Below are 24,232 nucleotides of genomic sequence, written 5' to 3'. Positions count from 1 at the left end.
TTGGGAAGGAAAGGAAGAAAAGCAGATGGGTGAGGAGGAGGGAGTGCTTCTGTTTTCCTCTGTCTCTCAAATGGATTGGCAGGTGCAGGGCTGAGTGTAGGACGTGGGTGAAAGGGCAACTTTTTCAAAATATTAAGAGCCACAGGATCTTCCTGACAGGCTTCTTTCCTAAAGGCCCTCAAGACAAATTCTGGGGTTTGGCCGCCAAATGTAAACCCCAAATGCATCAGTAGCCCATGAAGCATCTGATCAGCGAGTCCAGGTTCATTTCTAGGTCAGGCCAGCTAACCTTTCAAGCTGTCCTCCCCTCCCTCCTTCCTTCCTCATCTTGGTTTTGAGTAGGACACAAACTCTCATAACTCCACTTACATAAGAGTCATTAGGATGCACGGCAGCCCACTCTGTGGCCGTTGACCATTTGGCTTGCGAGGTTGGTGGCAATCGGAGCGTTACTTTGCTGTAGCTAGAACTTCGATTCATTTTTAATTGCTCTGTGGCGAGAGGCACAAAGAACCCGCCCTTTTGTGAAGGTTGCCCTTGTTTTTTGGTGGGCATGTCCTGAACATGAATGGCTGTTCTTGTTCGCTGCTGTTGTTGTCTTCAACACGTCCAAATTGTTAAGATTGGGAGCCATTGGCCAATATTTCCGTTGGCTTCACAATGCCTCCCTCTCACTATTCTGGCTGTGCTGCTGTAGCTTGCCTTGACATCCCTTCTCTTGAGTTTCCTCAGAGAGGAAGACTTGGGTGTGTCAAAATGATGAAATCAATCGCCACAACTCACTCTACAGTGATATTCCGATGCAGGAATAATGCTCTATGTAAGTGGGCAGTACTGGGCTTACCAAATGAGCCTTTAAGAGGCAAGGGGCGGGGTGATAGGAAAATGCCGGAGGTGCAAATGATTATCAGACTTTGAAAAGCTGGTATCACTGGATCAAGTTCACCAGCTTTGTTGAATTAATTAAATTGAACAGTTTTAATTGGACTTTGAATAAACATGAAATTAATTGTTACCTGTTTGAATTTTATTATGTTATTATCCTCCTTAGTGGGTCATGCAACCCACTATTCTGAATAGTGCTTTTCATAACATAGGGTAGGGAGCACTGGTTGGTTTATGGAACCAAGGGGTCAGTATATTTTTATCCTGTGAAATGCCCTGAGATCTTTGGGTGAAGGACAGTATATGAATATAATAAACAAAAATAAATGAAACAATAAATTTGGGAACCACTGCTCTAGAAGATAAGACACCAACCATCCAGTTGGAAGTGGCAGCGATCTCTGCCTAGATCCTAAGGATATTTAGTGGGCCTTCTTCATAACATGTTCTACCTAGCTGCCAGTGTGAAGCTTTGTAACAATCACTTGTACTTCCCCTTGCTGTTTTGCTGAATAAGGAAAGAAGCACCTCTGGTTGCATCATTCTGTTTTGCTGTTCAGGAGACTTGAGTGCTCCTTGCGTGAGGCTCTTGTGGGCATAGTCCTGGTGATAATCTGAAGGCAGCAAGAAGCAAGTCATTCTCCAGGCCTTTTGTCATTTGATTACTTCGCCATTCTAAGCTTGTCACTGAATTCTGGGACGCAGCCTGCACTTTTTGGAAAAGGCCAGCTGGTGCCACAGTGTTCATTCTGCACTTGAAGTAATAGTTTACTGTAGTTCACAGCTGCGTGTGGAAGAGGGGGGAATTATAGAATCATAGAATCGTAGAGTTGGAAGAGACCACAAGGGCCATCCAGTCCAACCCCCTGCCGAGCAGGAAACACCATCAAAGCATTCTTGACATATGCCTGTCAAGCCTCCACTTAAAGACCTCCAAAGAAGGAGACTCCACCACACTCCTTGGCAGCAAATTCCACTGCCGAACAGCTCTTACTGTCAGGAAGTTCTTCCTAATGTTTAGGTGGAATCTTTCTTGTAGTTTGAATCCATTGCTCCGTGTCCGTTCTCTGGAGCAGCAGAAAACAACCTTTCTCCCTCCTCTATATGACATCCTTTTATATATTTGAACATGGCTATCATATCACCCCTTAACCTTCTCTTCTCCAGGCTAAACATACCCAGCTCCCTAAGCCGTTCCTCATAAGGCATCGTTTCCAGGCCTTTGACCATTTTGGTTGCCCTCTTCTGGACACGTTCCAGCTTGTCAGTATCCTTCTTGAACTGTGGTGCCCAGAACTGGACACAGTACTCCAGGTGAGGTCTGACCAGAGCAGAATACAGTGATACTATTACTTCTCTTGATCTAGATGCTATACTCCTATTGATGCAGCCCAGAATTGCATTGGCTTTTTTAGCTGCTGCATCACACTGCTGACTCATGTCAAGTTTGTGGTCTACCAAGACTCCTAGATCCTTTTCACATGTACTGCTCTCAAGCCAGGTGTCAACCATCCTGTATTTGTGCCTTTCATTTTTTTTTTTGCCCAAGTGTAGTACTTTACATTTCTCCTTGTTAAAATTCATCTTGTTTGCTTTGGCTCAGTTGTCTAATCTGTTAAGGTCATTTTGAAGTGTGATCCTGTCCTCTGGGGTATTAGCCACCCCTCCCAATTTGGCATCATCTGCAAACTTGCTCAGGATGCCCTCAAGCCCATCATCCAAGTCATTGATAAAGATGTTGAATAAGACTGCGCCCAAGACAGAACCTTGTGGCACCCCACTAGTCACTACTCTCCAGGATGAGGAGCCATTGATGAGCACCCTTTGGGTTCGGTCAGTCAGCCAGTTAAAAATCCACTGAATGGTAGCATTGTCTAGTCCGCATTTTGGCTTCACTTGCCCAGCTGGAAATGGGCCTCTTGTGTTATCCGTGGCTGTGCTCTGTGGGTATGTCAAGGTAGTTGGAAGTTTTGGAAATCAGAGTTAAGATTCTCTCTGCAAACAAACATTTTTCATTGAGTTAAACAGGTGCCACAAATGTGCCTGCTTCTACAAAGACTAAGAAAGAGGGAGGAGTTGAGAGCATGATAGACAGGTGGAGAGGAGGCACCAACTCAGGGTAGTCAGTGCAAAGGACCAGGAAACTGCAGGGGGGGCCACATGCCCCCCCCAATGTTTTCCCATCTATTGGCTTCTGAGATAAAGCCGAATTTTGGCCCCTGCACAGCAATTGGATACCTTTTATTTTACTTAAAAAATAATGATAAAGCTGATAACTTGCACTGAATCCTATGCCAGGTGCTTTCAAGACAACCCACCTCTGCCCTTACAATTCACCCCAGTCAGGTTTTCTTCAGATTTCTTGAGATTCCAATCTTTTTTAAAAAATACCACTGAGTCTTAGAAAGCTACTAACATTTTGCAAAGCAGTGTGTGTCAGCTGCAAACAGCCACTACCCATGGCTTTCAGAATGCCAGCAGCAGCAGCAGCAGCAGCCGCCACTGCCTGTTGACATTCTCTTCCCTGTTTGCATGGCCAGAGAATGCTCATCCTGAGGATTGCAGGGGGTCAAGCTGGGCTCCCCCTGTTCTTAGAAGCTGAAAGTCTTTGGGTCTTTGCATTGTTTTTAGATATAGGAGGACTAGATTTTCCTGCTTTGCTCAAAGCACTTTGGCAGTGGGTTTCTCGGAGGATGGGAGAGGAGAAGGTGGCTTGTTGGGTTATAAACCAGTGGGATGGAAGACACAGTATTCAAGTCCGTCTTGCATGATAAGAGAAGGTCACAGGGCAAGGGGAGCCAGAGCACAACATGGGTGCATATCAGTGCTGCTAATGGGGCAGTGTTGTAGCTCAGTGGCAGAGCATATGCTTTGCCTGCAGAAGGTCCCTGATTCAATCCCCAACGGCATCTCCAAATAGGGCTAGGAAAGGCTCCTTGCCTGAAACCCTGGAGAGGTTCTGCCAGTCAGGGCATACAGTACTGAGCTAGATGGACTGAGGGCCTGATTCAGTATCAGGCAGCTTCCTGTGTACGATGCCACATTTATCTGTATGCCTGCGGTGCCCTAATCTTTCCCTTCTCCTTTTGAAGGGTAGGTTTCTGTTGAACATGAAGCAAAATATTTGATGACGAGAGCAGTTTGACAGTGGAGCTGATTTAGCTGAAGGGGAGTGATGGGTTCTCCTGCGCTGGCTGCCTTCCAGCAAGCAGAGGCTGGACAGCCATCTGTCTACCCGGGGTGCTCCAGATCTCTGGCTTTCCTGCATCAAGCTGTAGTGGAGATGGGGTGTGTGTGGACTGGGCTACCAGGAACTCCACAAGGCTCCCTCCAGCTCTCAATGCATCTGAGCAAACTGCCAGCCCAGGCTTTTTTTTCTTTTATTAAAAGAAAGTTAATAGATTGATTTGTTCAATAGATTCATTCAATACACCAATAGGATTATTTACAAAATTAAGCTAATGTATGATACCACACTCCATCAATATATTGAGGCATCTTGCGTCTGTGTGGGAGACCCTTTGGTTGGGCAAATGTCCAATTTATTTTACTCATTGATGTATTACTTCACGGATCTCTTTTCCATTCATCGCAAGGCAATGTGCTTTCCTCGTGGCTCCAAGAGCTTTGCAAAGTGGTTGAGGTGGCCCTGTGCACAAAATGGCTTTCTCTCCCTCTTTCCTTCCCCCAAAGCATGCATGATGTTTGTAAGGTAGAAAGCATTCTTGGCGGTTATCTCAAGGTAACAATTGACTAGTTAAGCAATCTCTAAGTAGCCATTGCTGCAATTAAATCTTAATTGGTCTATCTGCGCTGGATAGGACCCCTCAGTGCTGACATGTGGCTGAGCATAACTACTTGGGAAACAGCTGGTCCATTCTGTGGGGAGAAGGCATATTGGCCAAAGACCATTCATTTCAGAGATGGTAATGGCTCCTGTGGAGCTATTAGCATCCCCGATAAATAAGAGGATGCTTTTGAAATACGCAGGGATCATCCGTGCTTGGTCTCAGTGCTCTTTTTTTAGTAATTGATTGACATTAAGCTTCACATCTGCAGCCTAATGGCTTCAGATTCTGAGAGTGGGAGGCAGGCTGTCTAGTTAGGTAGGTGGTCAAAGTGAGCATGCCAGCGCTTTTGATGTGGAACCTGCCCCTGGACCAAGACTAGATGTAGATGCAGAAGTGGCATATATCTGCAGTATGGGGCAGGTGGCAACTCTGCTTTCAGAAGAACCAGAATGACAGGGAGTGATTTTTGCTTCTTAAAAAACCTTTGCATATTATTATTTTTTATTGGGGGTGAGTAGCTTTTCAGCGGAGTTTCTTGGGTGTTGGAGGAGCAACTTGTAAAACCGAAGCTGGTCTGTTCCGATTTGGTAGCTTCTTGCTAGAGATAGCCAAGCTCTCCTTGGCCTGGATTGAAAATGTTCAGAATTTTTCCAGGGCAGAAAAATGGGGGAAAAGGAGAATAATTTCCCAGCCTCCTTCCTTTCCCCGCAGAGACACAGCTCCTTCCCTTCCCTCATAGCAGCAGCTGATTAGGTTAAACCAGACCCTGTTGGAGAACCCTAGGAAGAGGGACACATCCTGCTTTCAGGGTGGCCCACGTGTCCTTGAGAAAGAAGACCCGAAGCAAAGCAAAACGCATCTCCTCTTTGTCCTTGCTGTTCCGGTGCCATCAGCAGCCTTAAATATGAAGACGGAGCTTCTGCGCCCAGTGGGCATTTGGCCAGGAGGGGAATGAATGCCCTTGGCGTGGGAGGCTGCACAGTCAGTGGTGTGCAGAAGGGAGCCACTTCAGAGTGCAGGTGCCTCTCTGGGAAGAGGGTGGCATTTGGGAGCCACTGTGTTTGCCTTCCCCTGGGCTTCTTGTGGGTTTGCCTTCTTCCTGCCAAGTGGAGTCTTGTGACTGGAGTATGCATTCAGTTCATTACAGCCGGCTGTGATCTTAGCACTCCTCGCTCTTTCCCCCAGTCTGTTAGTCCCACACCTGGGAAGAAGGGGTTGGACGCTTTGTTTTTGAAAACCCTGCTTAGGTTATTCATTTGGGCAGCTTAGTTATCAGTTTGTTTTGCCCCCATGATGCCCAGGTCCGACTAGACAAAGGACACCCACCATTTCAGCATGGGGATTAATAGAAGGGCCGTGACAGAAGCGAGCCAGCAGTAAAGCACACCGAGCAAGTTGGAGTTGACTTTTTATTAGCAAATATAGGATCTGTACGGGAGTGTCAGGCCTAATGAGCACAGCAGCTCATCTCTAGCAGGTCTTGCCCCCATGAAGCAGTTGCTGAGGCTGAAGGCCCCGCCTCCCTGCAGTTGCCTAAGTCCCATACTCTTCAGGCTTTCCCCCATCCCCCAAGCAATCTGAGACTGTGTCTACTAAAGCTAACTTTTCCTCCGCCCTTTTCATGCCTCTCCTGGTTCTGGGAGACCAGGGGGGAAGGGAGCTTGTCACAGCAGTAGAGGGAAACACCCATGCCTCTTCACCAGCTGGATTTATCTCTGCCTCCTTCCTCTCCTACTTTAGTTTCTGCCTCTGATTCTGAACTTGTCTCTGCCACAGACTCTCCCAGCTCACTAAGCCCTGTTACCCCTTTAGCTTCCAACACTTCTTCCCAGTCTTCTCCCTCTTCTCCCTCTGTCCACTTATCGTCTCACTACCAATCCCCTGGCTCTGAGCTTTCTTCCCTTGGGGGCTCCCCATCTGGTTCCTCCCACCATTCTTCAGTGTCCAGCCAGTCCATGACAGACAGACTGCCTGAGTTCAGATGTACAGTGGTAGCTCTGGTTAAGAACTTAATTCGTCCGTTCTTAACCTGAAACTGTTCTTAACCTGAGGTACCACTTTAGCTAATGGGGCCTCCTGCTGCTGCCGCGCCGCCACCACATGATTTCTGTTCTCATCGTGAAGCAAAGTTCTTAACCCGAGGCACTATTTCTGGATTAGCGAAGTTTGTAACCTGAAGCGTCTGTAACCCGAGGTATCACTGTAATCATAATGTATTTATTTATTTACTTTATTGAATTTCTATACCACCTATCATCCGAGGAACACAGGGCATTTTACAATACAGAAACACAAAAATACATACTATTATAACAAACAAAAACCATACGCCCATTATGTTTTCCTGCAATGAGAACAAACCACAGTGAGCCTTAGGTTGTCCTCTCCTTAGGTTTTGCGTCCATGAGGAAGATCTTTTCTTTCTTTCTTTCTTTCTTTCTTTCTTTCTTTCTTTCTTTCTTTCTTTCTTTCTGAGAAGCTTTCTATTTTAAACTGCCTACAATTCCCTGTGATGTGTTGTTTCAGCTATTGTTAGTGAGAACAAGGCAGGAACTAAAACTTTGATCCCCACCCCACCACCCGGCTTATTCTCAGTAACTATACTTTTAAACAAACCACACTTCCCTGAGTTTCAATGTCTCGAGAAGTGTAGCTGTTCTAAAATTGAAAGCAGAAGCTTCCAGCTTCCTTGCAGGCACAAATGAGAAGTAGGAATACAGAAGCCTGAGACTTGCGATGTCTAGCTAATGTAGTATTAGGAAACCATGGTCTCCTGTTACATCTGAAGTGAGCCATGGTTCTCTGTAGCAGAAGATGCTAATTGGCAGCCATTGAGTCAGTAATCATTTGTGTGTAAACTATTCACCCGATTCCCTATGCATTTCTGAACACAGTGAAGGTATCTAAAGGTGCCATCTGTCTTCAACACTCCTCCTCCCTCTGTGGAAATCCTTAATAACATTTATTCACCTTTCTCATGCTGTGTTAAAGGAAGGTGCAGCCTTATCACTGCATATTCCTCAAAATTGGATAAGCCTGTGAGCATTTGCTCTTGTTAGCCCTCCTGAAGCGTCTTCATCTATTGCGTTTCTAATGAAGAAATTGAATGGTTAGAAATAAGGAGCTTGAGCTGCCTCGGAAATTAGGCCACAGCTGTCAGCCTGAAAGCAAAACATGCATCTCTGAGGAAGATGCTGGCAGAATCCGCTGCTGATTAACCCCCTTTTAAACTAAACCGAGTTGAAAAAAACAAAAACAAAACTCCTGGTGTCTTGGAGCAAGCTGGGGAAAGCAGCCAGAGAGAGGCAGGGAATGGAGCATGGCGCCTCCTCCACAGAGTGAGGGCAGAGATCTTCCTTTTGCTGTGGGTCTTCGGAGCTTTGGTCCAGCTCAGCCTTCCATAACCTGGTGCCCTCCTTCAGAGGCCTTGGACTACAACTCCCATCAGCCCCAGGCAGCCCTGCTGTGGAGTCTTCCCTTAGCATGGCCTTGCTGGTTGGGGCTGATGGGAATTGCAGTCTAAAATCTCTGCAGTGTTTAATAAACATTTGGGGGAAAGTGTGTTTATTACAAAGAGACTTAAGTGTCACTGTCTCTGTGTTGTTCCACTCAAAGGTCAGCGAATCTGACCCCCTTGCTGGTACAGAAAATCTGTCGCCACAGCTTCCCTAATAGGTGCCCGTCCAGCCTTTGCCAAGAGGCCTGTAGTGAAGGAGAGGCTGCAGCCACCTTCCAATGTAGGTCTGTCCCACTGCAGAAAAAGCTTGTGCCGTCTGCTTAAGTTAACTGGAGGTCCTTTTTCTTCTCCTTTGAACCCGTTGATTCCGGTGCTGCTCCCTGAAGCAACAGAAAACAAGTTCAAACTCGTTCTTGCATGTGGATTTAATTTTCAAATAGTCAATGCCTCAAGCTCATGTTTATATTTAATTTGTTTGCACAGGGTCAGATGCCATCTACATGGTACATTAAAGGTGTTTCCTGTAGACCCCCTGGAAGCAGTTTAAAAAGTGGCGTTCTTGCGATACAGTCCTTGTCTGCTGATTCTCTGCTATATCTGTCAATCCTGAGCCTTTGGGGAATGGTGCGCAAGCCCATTTCACGCACACGCACACACCCTCAGGGCTCAGCATTGGGCTCTGTGGGAGTCCTTGGCCATAAGAGCTCAGCCATGCTCCATGGCGTCTCTTGATCTCTCTGAGAGCAGAGATAAGCAGGAGTTTTGGGATGGCGTTTGCTGCAAGTGCCTCTTTGATGCTTGCTCTGTCATACTGGCAGAGGAAGGCTGCTTCAAAATATGGGTTGCGGAATTTTTCACCTTTTATTTTTTGTCATTTTGCATGGTCTGTTGGGAAGTTGGCTTTCTTAATTCTGGGCAGTCAGAAGAGTTGTGCCAGAGGATGTCCCTTTTAGCCAGGAGAAGCTGGGGCTTCTTACCCAGGCCTGGCAGAGCCTTGCATCACCAAACTCCACCATGAGGGTGCTGCTTTGATCCTCTTGTATTTGCACTTTCCAAAAGTGTTTGCCGCTCAGCACCAGCTGCTGCTTCTGCATTGCTGCAGCCTGGACATAGATCTTCATGTGTAACGGATGAGGGCAGTGGAGCTGGAGCGGCCATGTGGCAGCTGCTCATTTTTTCAGCAATTATTCTCTTGTTATAGGCTCGGCCAACATGGTTTTCTGCAGAGGCCTGGAGTCAGGAGTCAGAGTAGCTCTTTGGGGTATGATGCTGTAACTCTGCAGAGAGCCCAGCAGGGTGGGTGAAATCTGGGCAATTGCAGGATAGAGCCTCATTCCAGAGAGTTTCCTTCCTGTTCATATTTTCCTGTGTGGCTTATGGTAGCCTTGAACACACTGGCTTGGGAGGTGCTTGCCCACTCACTCTCCCTTTCCCTTTGACTCCACTATCTTTCCTCATCCTCCACGATTCCTTTCCTTAGTTCTCTGCTCTGGAGCTTTAATAAAGGCAGGGCTGGCAGGAGGGATAGCCCCATCCTGTGGTTTCAGCAGGGGGAAAGGCAGTGAAGGCTTATCTTCTGCCATTGCTTCGGCCCCTCCAGAGGGGACTGAAACTGCCTTGGTCGCGCTGGTTGGTGATCTCCGGCAGGCTAGGGACAAAGGTGAGAGCTGTTTCCTAGTTCTGCTGGATCTCTCAGCGGCCTTTGATACAATCGACCATAATATCCTTCTGGACCATCTAGAGGGGTTGGGAGCTGGGGGCACTGTTATACAGTGGTTCCGCTCCTTCCTCCTGGGCCGTGTTCAGAAAGTGGTGGTGGGGGGTGAGTGTTCAGACCCCTGGGCTCTCACTTGTGGGGTGCCTCAGGGTTCCGTCCTCTCCCCCATGCTTTTTAACATCTATATGAAGCTGCTGGGAGAGATCATCAGAGGGTTTGGGCTGGGTGTTCATCAGTATGCGGATGACACCCAACTCTATCTCTCTCTTAATTCAGAACCAGTGAAGGCGATGAAGGTCCTGTGTGAGTGCCTGGAAGCAGTTGGAGGATGGATGGCGGCTAACAGATTGAGGTTGAATCCTGACAAGACAGAAATACTGTTTTTGGGGGACAGGGGGCGGGCGGGTGTGGGGGACTCCCTGGTCTTGAATGGGGTCACTGTGCCCCTGAAGGACCAGGTGCGCAGCCTGGGAGTCATTTTGGACTCACAGCTGTCCATGGAGCCATAGGTTAATTCTGTGTCCAGGGCGGCTGTCTATCAGCTCCATCTGGTACGCAGGCTGAGATCCTATCTGCCCACAGACTGTCTCGCCAGAGTGGTGCATGCTCTAGTTATCTCCCACTTGGACTACTGCAATGCGCTCTACGTGGGGCTACCTTTGAAGGTGACCCGGAAACTGCAACTAATCCAGAATGCGGCAGCTAGACTGGTGACTGGGAGTGGCCGCCGAGACCACATAACACCGGTCCTAAGAGACCTACATTGGCTCCCAGTACGTTTCCGAGCACAATTCAAAGTGTTGGTGCTGACCTTTAAAGCCCTAAACGGCCTCGGTCCTATATACCTGAAGGAGCGTCTCCACCCCCATTGCTCAGCCCAGACACTGAGATCCAGCGCTGAGGGCCTTCTGGAGGTTCCCTCACTGCGAGAAGCAAAACTACAGGGAACCAGGCAGAGGGCCTTTTCGGTAGTGGCGCCCGCCCTGTGGAACGCCCTCCCATCGGAGGTCAAGGAGATCAACAACTACCTGACATTTAGAAAACACCTAAAGGCAGCCCTGTTTAGGGAAGTTTTTAATCTGTGATATTTTAATGTATTTTGGTATTTGCTGGAAGCCGCCCAGAGTGGCAGGGGAAACCCAGCCAGATGGGTGGGGTATAAATAATAATAATAATAATAATAATAATAATAATAATAATAATAATAAAGAAGGTTTACTAGAGGAAGGCAAAAACTTGGGGTATCTATCCTTCCTTCTGCTTTGTTGGTATCAGGGCATTCTAAAAATGCAAAAAGGTTGTCCATGTGGAATTGTTTCTGCTCCCATAGGCTCTGCTTGAGCAAGGGGCAGTACCACAGGCCATATTTCAACAAGCCAAAAATAATGGCTGTGATCTCTACAGGATCTTGGGAATTGCACAGCAGCCAGCTTTCAGGAAAAGGCTGTGTCCTGTCCATGATGGAGTCAGGAGGCTAGTCCCCCCCCCCATCTTTTCACATTTTGGCTCCTTACATGCCTGTTGTAGAAGCTCAGGCTTTATGTCCTGTGTCTGGTCATGCTAGGAGGCTTTCCCCTCTTTCAGCCACAGCACACAGATGACCTGCATAGACACACACTCCTAGCTTGTTTTTCTTTCTGTCCTCCAGTCACTCACAAGCACCAGCTCCTCCAACCATCTCATTCCTGTAGCAGCCATCTTGGTTTAGGGAAGAATCTCTGTCCAGACAAGTCATTTGTGCTCTTCCATTAATGATACTCCATTGATTTACAAAGAGACATGAAAATGTATAACACAACAGGTTTTTTTCAGAATAGGAAGGGCAGACCCTCCGCTGTTCCTTTGAACGTCTGGCTTCAATTAAAAGGGAATGAAAGCCTCCTGCTGTATGCTGTACCTGTGCAAAAATGGCTACAAGCAACACAAAATGGATAAAAGAGGGGCGTTTTAAGTAAACTACCATTTTTCAACAGGTCTGGCTGGATTTAATGGATCCTCCATGCTTGGTTAAATCTTCCGGATTTTATTAACACTTCGAACAGTGTGCCTCCTCTCTGTTCTTCTCCAGCTTGTATAATTCCACAGCAGGCCAAACCTGCTCCTGCTCTTTCCTGCCTGTGGTCCTTGGAGTGTTATTGACTTTCAAGTGTGAATGGTTAATGGCCTTTGCCTTGCTCCTGCTCCTGCTCCTCATAGAGGGCTCTGTGTGCCTCGCTGCGCCTGAACGGCTGAGGGGTGCCTGGGGTGTGATTCTGCTTGGCCATCAAGCCCGTCTTTCAGCTGTGGCAGTCTCTTCCCTGGAGTCTCCAGATGCTTCACAGCAAGCTTTGGAGTTCAGTAACCTGGAAGCAGCAACTTCCCCTTGCACCTCCACGTAGCAGGTTTTGTCCCGGCCGCATGGACACAAGGAGAAATGTGCAAATGCAAAACTCAGAGGTAGAACAGCTGAGTTCTGCCCACAAATGTGGAAAACCAGATTTAGACCTTGAAACTACCCTATGAGGTTTGGGCAACCTTCCTCTTTCTGTTAGAGCATTTTCAGTCCTATCTAGGAAATGTTGCTTATGAAAGCCAAAGGTACCTCTGGGTGTGTCTGGACTCCGAGGGATCTTTGTCACCCTATTCCTGCCTCCCTGGAAATCACAGTTGGCACATCTAGATCTGAGTGTGGGTTGCGGCCTTGCCAGTTACTAGGTCAGTGGGTAGAGCACACACTTTGCATGCAGGTATCAGGTTCAGCCGCTGACACCTACAACTAGGGCTTCGAAACGCTCCTGTATGAAACACTGGGACTCCTCCAGAATGATCTGTTTGTTGAGCATCCAACCTTATTTGCTTGCACAAAGCTTACACAGAGGTTACACAGTGTCTCCTCTTAACTGACCGTTCACTCTGATTTGTTTCGGTGGAGATTATATGAGTTTGGGCATCCCTCTTGACCTGCTTGTGCAGAGGTTACACATCTTCCCATCAACCATTTGTCCCACAATTTTTTAGCGTAAAAGTCATTTTTTATTTTAAAAATGCTCTCTTTTTTGCATCAGATCACTTTAATCCTCTTTAATTGCACAAACCCAAATTTCCAGTGTGTTATTGAATCCCTCCTGCAAAATACTGGCAGTCGCTGTCAGTCAGTGTCAACCAGGGGAAGGGAACCTGCAGCTCTTCAGATATTGTTGGACTCCAGTTCCCATCAGCCTCAGCCAACTTGGCCAGCAGTGAAGGTAGTAGTAGTCCAACAACATCTGAAGGGCTACAGGTCCTGATCCCCTGGGCATAGACCATGCTGAGCTCAATGGACAAGCGGCCCAACTTAGTGTTGGGGAGTTTCCTGTGTGACCTACAGGGAAAAGTCTTGTGTGCTCTCAGCCCCTTACAACAAGCTGTTTGAGCCTGCAAAGGCACATTTCAGGCTGTGGGCACAGAGACTACAGAGGTGTGAGACAAATGCCTGCGCTCGTCATCACAACACAGTTTCCCATTTCAAAGCAAGCAAATCCATGGCAGGCTGAACGAGGGAGCTGGCCTGTAGCCAGGGAATGCAAATAATAAATAGCTGAATGGAAATTTGTGCAAATGTCTCTGTTTTGCCAGCTCCTGTTGGTAGAGAGGTTGCGTAGTGTGAGAGGCAGCAGCAGAGAGGCCGTCTCTTTTAGGAGATTACTGTACCCACCTGCCCCCCCCACCTCTGGTGGCTTCTCCTCAAGCAGGTTGGAGCCTGAACATGGAGCCAGAATCCCTGAGACAGCACCTTGGAAAATTATCTCCTCATCAGGGCCAGAACCTGCAATGCCTCTTTGGCTTTTTTGACCCACTTAGGCAGAGAGGGGCACCCAGCTGGCTTTTGCTATGCCTCGATCAGTTGCAGTATGTAACGTGTCCTCTGGGGTATTCCTGCCATTAGGCCTGAGTGATGTATCAATACATCATCCAGGACCGGTTTGAGGTCCAGATGGTGATGGCGTTTTGACCCGGCTATATTTTGTGGGTGGGGCTGGCACCTTAACTCCCTTCTCCGGCCAAATGGGCAGGCTGCCTCCTTCCTCCCTGTGCCGGGCAGGGGCAGGGGCGGCTTCACCCCGGTGCCTTGCAGGGCCAGTGCTCCTTCCTTTTCAGCATCATGATATATCACTATATTGCAATGTACAGCTGGTGATACATCACGATGTTGAAAGCCTGATGGTGATAATGGTGCCACCAACCTTGCAGACTTGGGGCTTGCGCAGCAGATAGTGCCACCCGCTGCGGTTTGCTAGGGTGCCTCTCCGCAGCCTTCCCATTGCCCATGTGCCATAATCCCCCTAATGCCGCTTGTGCCAAGGATGCAGGGAGGGAGGGAGGGAGGGTATAGAGGCTGGCTTTTAATGAGATGGAATTCACCCGTCAGAAATGTGTGTGCTCCACATTTCCCACGTTACTGAGATGACATCAGGGAGTTTCCATGTGGAATGTTTCAGCTGTCGGTTGGGATCACAGAGGACGCCAGCTGCAGCATCACTCCAGTTGGTTCCTGTGCTTCTGTTCTCTCTCCCCACCCCTCTGCCCTCCACCTTCTCTGGAGAGCCTCTATGAACTTCCCAGAGGTGCAGCAGGGCAGAAAAGAATTATTGAGTACAGACAGCTGGTTTGAAACAAGAACACAGAATAAGTCTTCTTAGTAGCCTTCCCTCCTCCCACTGCCCCAAACCCAGATGCAGCGTGGCTGTTGCTTCAAGGTAGTAACTGAAGAGCCTCAAAACGTTGAGTGTCATCACCATGAAGCATATGTGACAGGTGTGGGTGTGCGGCATGGAAAGAATTGCCTGTTGTGTCTCTGTATGTAGAATCTTTGCATTCAATCTTGTATCGTTCGCTCGCCAGGGAGCGCAGCTTGCTGTCTCCATCAGGGCTTTTCAGACTCTTCTCCAGAACTGATGTGTCAAAAAGCTACTTGGTGGGGGGGGGGAGAATGGAAGACTTTCCCTCCTCTTATAGCATCTAGATCGAGGGAAGTAATAGCACCACTGTATTCTGCTCTGGTCAGACCTCACCTGGAGTACTGTGTCCAGTTCTGGGCACCACAGTTCAAGAAGGATACAGACAAGCTGGAACATGTCCAGAAGAGGGCAACCAAAATGGTCAAAGGCCTGGAAACGATGCTTTATGAGGAACGGCTTAGGGAGCTGGGTATGTTTAGCCTGGAGAAGAGAAGGTTAAGGGGTGATATGATAGCCATGTTCAAATATATAAAAGGATGTCATATAGAGAAAGGTTGTTTTCTTCTGCTCCAGAGAAGCGGACACGGAGCAATGGATTCAAACTACAAGAAAGAAGATTCCACCTAAACATTAGGAAGAACTTCCTGACAGTAAGAGCTGTTCGGCAGTGGAATTTGCTACCAAGGAGTGTGGTGGAGTCTCCTTCTTTGGAGGTCTTTAAGCAGAGGCTTGACAGGCATATGTCAAGAATGCTTTGATGGTGTTCCCTGCTTGGCAGGGGGTTGGACTGGATGGCCCTTGTGGTCTCTTCCAACTCTATGATTCTGTGATTCCTCTTCCTTTTCCCCTGGACAAGGGGGCCTTGTGAGTTGTCACCCTTCCTTCGTGTTGTGCTTTGAGCAGTGGCCTTGGCAAGAAAGGGCATCTGGGTGGGCCTGGCTTTGTTCTTGTTGTCTTCACCCACCTACTGAGAACCAGAATCTGAAATGCAGCCCAGGAAGTAGCTGAAAAGGGCAGCATCAATATGGCTGCCGCAGCGGCTGCTGTGGCGTCTGTGTGACATTCCTTTCATGCAAGCTCTTTTTCAGATTTCCCCAGGCCACAAAGAAACAAAATGAAAAGAAAAGAAAACCCAAGCTACCTTCCCAGGCTAATCGAAAGCAGGCCTGCTAGTAGCCAGCCGTTTCCTTTTGGGCTCCTGCATGAGAGGAGTCAGGCATGAGCCAGTGAGATGTCAGGGCTTCTATTTCTGGAAAATGGCTCCTCCTCCCTCCTTTTTGGTCAAGGGAGCCAGACGTCCCTCTCTCCTCCCTCCTTGCTGCTGTAAAGCTTGTGTGTTTGGGGGCGGGTAGTCATTGGTGGGCTCTTCCCTCTCTCTCTTCCTTCATACATCTCTTTCTTCCTGGCTGCTGCTGCTGCTGCTGCTTTTCCTAGAAAACTTTCCAGACTGTGTCTGCTTTTTATAGTATTAATCTTCATTCCTGATCTGCAAAACACAGAGCAGTTTTTAAGAAACCCTGTTGATAAAAGTCACACAAGCCAGGTCAGAGTTTCCCTCCTTTTCATTCTGGGAGAGGAGGAAGCTCTCCTTCTCTTGGTCAGGTTGGAAGACCACACCCAACCAGAAGGTGATGCTATCTCAGATACAAAGACTGTCCTCCAGGCTCCTACCGGTAGAGCAGCAGGATTTACCATAAAGTAGACATTCCTCCCCACCAACAAGATTTTCTTGAATCAAAAGTCCAACACCAGAATCCACATACAGTGGTACCTCTGGTTGTGGGCACGATCCGTTCCAGGGTGCTGTTCGCACCCCAAAAAGTCCGTAACCAGAGTGGCGCTTCTGCGCATGCACAAAGCGTGATAGATCGCTTCTGCGCATGTCAAAACCCAGAAGTTAACACTTCCAGGTTTGCTGCTTTTGCAGGATGAAAAGACGCATCCTGAAGCGGGCGCAACATTGAGGTATGACTGTACTGTTTATTTTGCTCAGAGACTCCAGTCACTGGCATCACCACGATGGTTTTAAGCCATGGATATATCTACCTCCTGACCCCTTAGCCATCTTGCAGAGACTTGGAATGTCTCCTCAGAAGTCTGGGAAAGGTCTGTGAAGATCTTCCTGATAGATTGTCTTTCCCTTATGATAGGAAAAGAATGTGTAGAGTCTCCTTAAAATTACTGGAACTGGCTGTCATTTTCAAAGTGAGCGAGTCTGCACTTTGCAGATGGCAAGTTGGGGCTGCATTTTGGAGTGGCACATCTTGCTCACAGAATTTCTGGCTTTATAGCCACCCCTTGCCCAGTTTGATCAATAGATGCAACGTATTAGGATTGCCCAGGTGGAGACTGTGTGGATGGAGGCAGTGCCCCTGTCCTCCGCTGGGCATCTTAAAAATTAATCAGGTGGCATCTCTTGCTGAGATCAAGAATCTTCAGCATAGGTTGTTAACAATCAGCATGCCGACAGATCAGGCAGGGCAGTCAGAAAGCTGCCACCCCCTTCCTTCTGCTCTGTTGGAGATAGATCTGCTCCCTGATTTGATTGCCATTAAACATGTGCCTGGCCTCACCAGCAGGTTGACAGCACTGCTATTTTGAGCCCCCTTCCTGTTAGCAGGGAAGATGGGGCGGCTGTGTTTTCCTTCAGGAGAGTGTCGGATGCCCTCAGGCAGTATTTACAGGTGCCACTTCTGATTATTTGATGGCAAAGTCAAAGGAGCGAAGGACAGCTTGTTATGGGCCTGCAGAGGCCCTTCAAACCTCTCTGTAGTGGAAAGGGGAGATCCTCACATCTGGCTCTGTGTGGAGTAGGGAGCAAAGAAGTGTCAGGAATTATTTGCACTTCCGTTCTAAAGTGGATCCCTGCTCACAAGGAGCACCTTTATTGTTCAGATTTATATGTTGCCAATCCAATCCTAATGGGGCCCTCAATTATGCACAACAAAAATGAAATAAAAACAAGGTTAAAGTCCACAGGTGCTCCAGTTCCAGTCAGTAGCATATCAGAAGCGCAGATCAAAAAAGCAAATCAGCTTGCCATACAAAAGCACGTTCTAGGTAGTGAATTCCACAGAATAGAGAAGAGTGCTGAGTGGGCGCTTCTTGATCCAGAAGGCCTATGTGGGTGCTCAGAGAGCAGGACTCTTGTCTGGTGAGCTGTTAACATATGGGAGGATCTGATCCCTGAAGAAACCTGGCTTTAATAGTTAGAGCAAGTCCATCAGTGTCAGGGTGATGGGCTTCTTCCAATTGGCATCCGTAGAGAGCTGAAGTTTCCAAATATTCTTCAAAGACACATTAGAGTCCAAAGAAGAAGTTGCCAGAGGATGTATGAAACTGAGAAAAATAGGAAAGAGCACATTTGCAAAGCCACGGCCAGCCACCAAGGCTGCCTAGAGGCACAGCTAAATCAAAGAGCATTTATTCCAGCTGTTCATCTGGACCCCAGGCAGCCCTTCTCCTTGCCCCTAACCCCCATGCTTAGTAGAGTAAAACCCTTCCAACAGTGTCTCTTCTGGATGGAGTTGGTTTATTGTGTTTCGGCCCACGACAACTTCTCTGGGAAGCCAATGAAAAGGAGGAACAGAATGGTGTACCTTCTCAACGCAATGTCAGCAAATTCTGGACTGATCTGCAGTAATGCTGTTTTTGACCTCACAGTTGCTAATGGAATTGCCTAGCGAACATGAAAAGAAAGGAGGCTGGCCTCTGAACTGGCCAGAGGAATAGCAGCCATGAGCGGGGGGCGGGGCACAGGATGAGGAGGGCGCCACCAGCAAGGAAGGTCAGCCTGGCCTGGCTTACAACTCACCACTTAGTTCTGGCCAGTATCAGTCTGATCTTTCTCATGCTTTTCCCTCCACCCACACTCAGGTGCCCTTTATTTCTAGTTTGTAAGCCTGAAAGCAGGGTCTCTGTTTTCAGAGACCCATCTTTATCTGAAAAATGAGCTGAGAAATATATAATAAAATGGAGTTCAGGTAAGAATTGCCTCTCCATTCCAGAACGCATGGTCATCCCTGATAAAAATGCTGGGTGAGGTTTTTGTGCTTCATGCTCAGAGTCCAGCCTATGCATTCCATCCCTTTGATGGGAGGGAGGAGGCACATACTTGATCCATGTATCTTGGTCTGGATTGTTCCGCTGAACTGTGACCTGTGCACACTTGCCACTGCAACACAAGCAGAATGCTGCAGCTTCAGGTGACCTAAACATCTGAGCAAATACCATATCTTTGTTTCCTATTTTCCCCAATCTCAAGAGCATGCCCTAATCATGTTTGCTGGATGTTGGTCTCGATAGGACTTGGAGCCCCATCTACACCTGCTCACATTTCTCTCCAAGTCTCTTTGAGAGAGATTAAAGGGAGCTGCCTTTGTGTTCTACAATCACTTGCTGAATCACCCTCTTTCAGACTTGAAGCTGTTCCTGCTGTAAGAGCCCGTTGGGTGCTGATTCTGAGAATCCTGCCCCTGCCTCCCAAGGAAGCAGCTGACAACAAGACTCTTGCAAGCTGCTGCTAGTGGAGTGGAACCCTCTGATGGCGATGGGGGCCTGGGAGGGGGTGAAGCCTTGCTTAGTGATGAGCTTGGAGAGGCAAAGCCCCCTTGAGTTGGCTCCTTTCCCAACTCTCTGGAGCTGTATCCCAAAGTTGGAGGCCTACTTTTCCAAAGCATGTCTCTGCAATTTAAATGGTCTTTGACAAGAAAATCTTAATGAGTGTCAATGCACTAGGGGAGCGGGGTGGGGGTGATTTCTCCAGAGTTTCTGTTTGGGACTGATTGAATGACTATTCTTGGACTTGAGCAGAGGCCTTGAAATGAATTATTATTCTGTGCTGGAAATAGATCAAAACCAGAGCTTAGAGCCTTTAGATGGGCTGAAAGAGAAAATTGATCAAGTCTCCCTCGCCTGGGGTAACTCGGGTTGCCGTTTCCCATATCCTTTGAATGCACAGAGCTGTGAAGCCAAGCTTGTTAAAGGAGGCAGCAGCGGTAGCGGTATTAGCACTGGGCTTTGTGTCAGGCGTCCTCAGGCAAACCCTACAGCGCCACCACCGCAGGCTTGGCAGGGAGAAAGAGGGAGCCCATAGAATCAAAACAAACACGGAGGGAAATCTGGCGCTCGGTTTCCAATGCAGAAGACTTTGGGAGTTCCTGGAGAGGTTAAGCAGAGCATTCCTGCCGCGACTCGCTGAATCCCTGTGAAAAAGCTCCAGAAAAGGTCAGCAAGGCTGGGGCTGGGTGGGCTCTGAGCAGATATATTGGTAAATCAGAACCACCAGACTTGCAGCACATCCTTGGGAATTAGAGACAGGGTTGCAACACAGGTGAACCTCTGCTGGCTTTCTGCTGTGAAAGTGGGGGCATCTCCCTCCCTGCACAAATAACTTTGCAATCACCTAGCACACCTTCCAGATATATCATTACTGCCATCACAGGGAGCCTTTACTGGAATTGTGGGGAATAATATTTATTCAAATAAATAAAAAATCTGATAGAAGGGAAATGAAGGATGAAGATAATGCCACATGCAAGATTTGTTTGTTTGCATTTTCCTACCTTACACTTGCTTTGAACTCAAGGTCATTTGTGAAAGAACAGGGGTTTGACCTCAGCCCTCCACTCTGTCTGGAAAGCTTGAAATTGCTTGTGTTAATCCAGAACAGATTGGCCTGGGGTGAGGGTGGGGGCGCTGCCTGATGTGTCCCAGAGAGCGAGTTGGAAGGAAGAGAAACTAGGTGAGACAGCTGCTGCTGCTGCTGCTATGTGTGTGTGAATGGGGCCTGTAATACAAAAGCTGCAATATGGAGCACTGTTCTCCTTTTCTCTCTCTTCCATTCTGGTTTCCCCTTTCCAACAGGCCACTGAGTATCCATGGCCTCTGAGTGGGCTTACATGATTGGGTTGTTGGGGGTCATTCTTTCTCTTCTCCCCTAAGTGTTTTTTCCCCTTCATAATATGTGCTATACCTTTGCAAGACCTAGGGGTATTCCCCAGAGCATTTTAATTCCTCCTTTGTTCCTCAGTGTACCCTGTTTGCTAAAACCCCTTTGGCACTCACCACCTGAGTTCACTGTTAGAAGGAGCGATGGGGCTTCTTCCCTAAGGGGCAGGTTCAGTCTTGTCCTACTGGGGGGAATGGTGACAATGCTGATAGGAAGGAGAACACCTTTGTAAAGGCTTGCTGCAGAGGACGGGGCCAGGCACTTGTTGCATCCTAGATTCTTGCCCAAGATTATTCTCCTTGATATTTGGGGATTGTGGGGGTGGTATCCCACCCCCACCCCAGATTCACAGCAACCACCTTTGTTGGTCAACTCCTAATCTCCATTTTTTTGGTGCCATGCAGGCAACTCTGTCTGCTCCTGAACGCTGAGAACATCTTTCACTCCATGGCTGACATCCTGCTGCGGGAGGAAGACCTCAAGTTTGCCTCAACGATGGTCCACACCCTCAACACCATCCTTCTGACTTCTTCTGAGCTCTTCCAGCTGAGGAACCAACTCAAGGATCTGAAGACGGCGGTATGTTGCACCTGAGAGGCTGTGTCTGTGACTTTGCTGGGCTGTGAAGCCTCTTTCTCCATCCACCCTTGAAGTGACTTGGGCACTGCATGCTGGAGCTCAGGCGGCCATCAACACACACACACACACACACACACACACACACACACACACCCTATTTTTTAAAGCTGTCCAGGTTGGTTGTCGCCACTGCCTCTCGCAGGAGTGAAAGCAGAACATGAGAAGAACACCCACTTTCCCCCTTCCTTGCCTTCCTGGCATCAGCTGGCCATATGCAATTTTCAGCTGTTTTCTGCTACCAGCAGGACAGGAAACATAAATTTAACAAAGCCCGTGGGGGTGGGGGGGCAGGCTGTGAGTGCTGATCATGTGCTTGTGTCGCTATCTACCATAAGTGGCACACATGGCGGTCCTGCTGTGCCAGGACATCTGGCTCTGCAGGAGGTGACCCCTCATCCCACCTTGCTACCTAGTTTTGGGGGCTCTGTTTTGCTGGAGTTGCCTTTCGTTCCCAAGAGCGGGCTTGGGAGTGGTGTGTGGAGGTGCAAGTCAACTTCTCTTACTTTTTTGTCTCCCCAGGAGAGCCGCAACCTGTTCTGCTGCCTGTACCGTTCCTGGTGCCACAACCCAGTGACCACCGTCTCCCTCTGCTTCCTCACTCAGAACTACAAGCATGCCTATGACCTCATTCAGAAGTTGTATCCTTCTAGCACGGGGAGGGAGGGAAGGTAGCATGAGACAGCGGCTGTCTCTGCATTGTGGAGTCTAAGCAGGCCTCGGAAGCGGCCTCCTCTTGGCCCATAAAATACGGCAGTGAACTTGGCCTGCCAATTGGAAGTAGTCGGCCCCAAGGTCCTTTACATTGCGGAAGGGATCTTAATTTTCTAAGATTCACCATTGCACATCATGATAGCAGCAGAGACCGAACGGCTCCTGTGGCTGGAAAAGTCTCTCAGATGAAAGAGCTCGAAAGCCGTAAGGATGTTGGGAGAATGTGGATGATGTCAGGGGCATGGCTAGCTGCTCCGGCACCCCAAGCGGCGGGGCTATCAGCCCAGGGAGTTGGGGTGGTGAGCTGCCCACGGAGCCCGCCTGGCGGACGGAAGCCCCTCACTGCCGTTTCGAGCAGCACAGGGCCCCGAGCCACCGTGTCACTCCCAGGAGAGACGCATAGGTCCGGCGCACTGCAGGGCAGGCCCCGCAGTAAGTGCCGCCCCCCGCGGTGTGCCATTTTGTCACCCCCCTCAAGGATGACACCGGGGCGGACTGCACCCCCACCCCCCTTTTCCTATGCCCCTGGATGATGTGTACAGGACTAGATGTGCTCCTTCACCAGACAGATTTCACATAATTGAGTGCAATGTTTCTCAAACTGGGGTCCTCAGCTGTTGTTGGACTACAACTCCCATCATCCCTGACCACTGGTCCTGCTAGCTGGGGGTGATGGGAGTTGTAGTCCAACAACAGCTGGGGACCCAAGTCTGAGAAACACTGCGGGTTTGGTCATCTTAAAATGGGCATAGTGCAGAAACAGAGGAAAGCAGAGAGCGAGTGGGGGCAGAAGAGACAGCAGGGCATTGTTTCAATTACACATCCTTTGGCTTAGCTGCAGTAGGGTATTATTTTGGAGATTTATATCCTGCCTTGGATTGATCCTCAAAGCAGCTTACAATAGATTGTAGTAACACAGAGAGAAACCTAAAGTTCCCAGCCATGCAGAGCATTGGCCACTGAGCACGTGGCACAACTTGCTGGTTAGGACTTCCAGGAAAAGCGGAGGTTTGAAGAGAGCCTATTTGTAGCATTCGCACAGTTCTCAGCTAAGGCCAGTTTCATGCCCAATGCTGCTGGGGAGTGCAAACTGCTGGGCCCCATGGGCTGTTTTTTGTCTGAGGTCTCCCCTATGTGCTCTGAACCATGTTTTAAAATTCATGGCGAACTCAACTTCAGACTTCTAAAAATTATCTTAATGGGCATAAACAGAGTACTACAGGCTATATGCGCATGACCAATCTATTAGGTACACATAAGTTCAGATTTCCACATAAGATTCTCTTTTAAGAGCACTTGGAGTCTATTAAAATTATAATAATTTTAATCTTACTAAAATTATCACCACCAGTAACTTTAAATCCACTAGAGCAGCCTTCGCCAACACAGGACGCTCCAGACATTTTGGACTGCAACTCCTAACAGCTCCCCAGACAGCACCAGGTTGGCAAAGGTTGAACATTTAGATTTTTGCTGTTACCACTGACCTGCTTCTGCCACAAAAATTTTGAATATGGGCCTGCCTTAGCAGAAACTGTCCGTTCCCAGGATTTTTCTCCAACAATGAGGATTAAACAGCTTCTCTGTTTTTAGTTTATGTTTCCGTGTTGAGAAGGCGGGAACAGTCAGATCTGGCAGAAGAATCTACATTTTGTGCTTAGCATTGGAAAAGTGGCCTGTGGGTGGGCAGGGGGGTTTCTTCCAGGAAGGCATCTCTGTGTCTCTGCACGAGCCCCATCAAAAGGCAGTGATGTTTTGCAAGCTCCTTCATCATGCCATCTTCAAAGCCAGGAGCTTAAGAGAAGGAGCTTGTTCATCCTCTCTCTGGTCTTTGGCTTTGTAGGGCAGCGTGGTGTTAGGCTGTGTGGCTTCTGCCCACCCCGCCTAGTGCCTTCCAGATTTTTTGGACTACAAATCCCATCAGCCCCTGCCAGCATGTGCAGATTAGGCTCCTTAACAGCCGTGCTCAGTGGTGACCTGGAGGTCACAGTGGATTTCCTGATTGAGGTTGACAAGCTGGTCCAGTTGATCGAGTGCCCGATTTTTACATGTAAGCTCTCTTTCACTCTCACAGAAGTGTGTATGCATGTGCGCTCGCATTGGCAGGAGGGTTTGGGGGGCTTTGCACTTTGTGGTGCATTAGCATTGGCACACGTACCCGAGGCCCCTCTCCTCCCCCGCTCCCTCATTGCAACTGGCGACGTGGCCCAAATAAATAGAGCAGAAGTTATGAGCCTCTTTGCTGTGAGACCTTCTGGCTCATGTGCCCATTAGGGCCATCCAAAAGCAGCAGCAGCAGCATTGCAGTGGATAGGAAGCAGAATGTAGGTTAGGGACACAAACTGCATTTGCTCAGGAGAGGCCAAGGGAAACAGTGGGTGAAAA

General features: G+C 48.4%; 1 protein-coding gene across 1 annotated transcript in view; it reads left to right on the top strand.

Moving 5' to 3' along the window:
• Positions 1 to 24,232, top strand: part of VAC14 (VAC14 component of PIKFYVE complex) — an 80,131-nt gene that overhangs the window by 43,599 nt on the left and 12,300 nt on the right. Inside the window, exons 15-17 of the mRNA XM_035117290.3 lie at positions 20,902 to 21,076; positions 21,656 to 21,774; positions 23,818 to 23,897. Of these exons, the coding sequence (XP_034973181.3) occupies positions 20,902 to 21,076; positions 21,656 to 21,774; positions 23,818 to 23,897 (374 nt within the window). The remainder of the gene's footprint in view (positions 1 to 20,901; positions 21,077 to 21,655; positions 21,775 to 23,817; positions 23,898 to 24,232) is intronic.

The sequence above is a fragment of the Zootoca vivipara genome, chromosome 6 (assembly GCF_965207765.1).
Source record: "Zootoca vivipara chromosome 6, rZooViv2.hap1.1, whole genome shotgun sequence".
NCBI lineage: Eukaryota > Metazoa > Chordata > Lepidosauria > Squamata > Lacertidae > Zootoca > Zootoca vivipara.
Note: the sequence above shows the minus strand (reverse complement) of the source record. Positions and strands in the feature narration are given on the sequence as shown.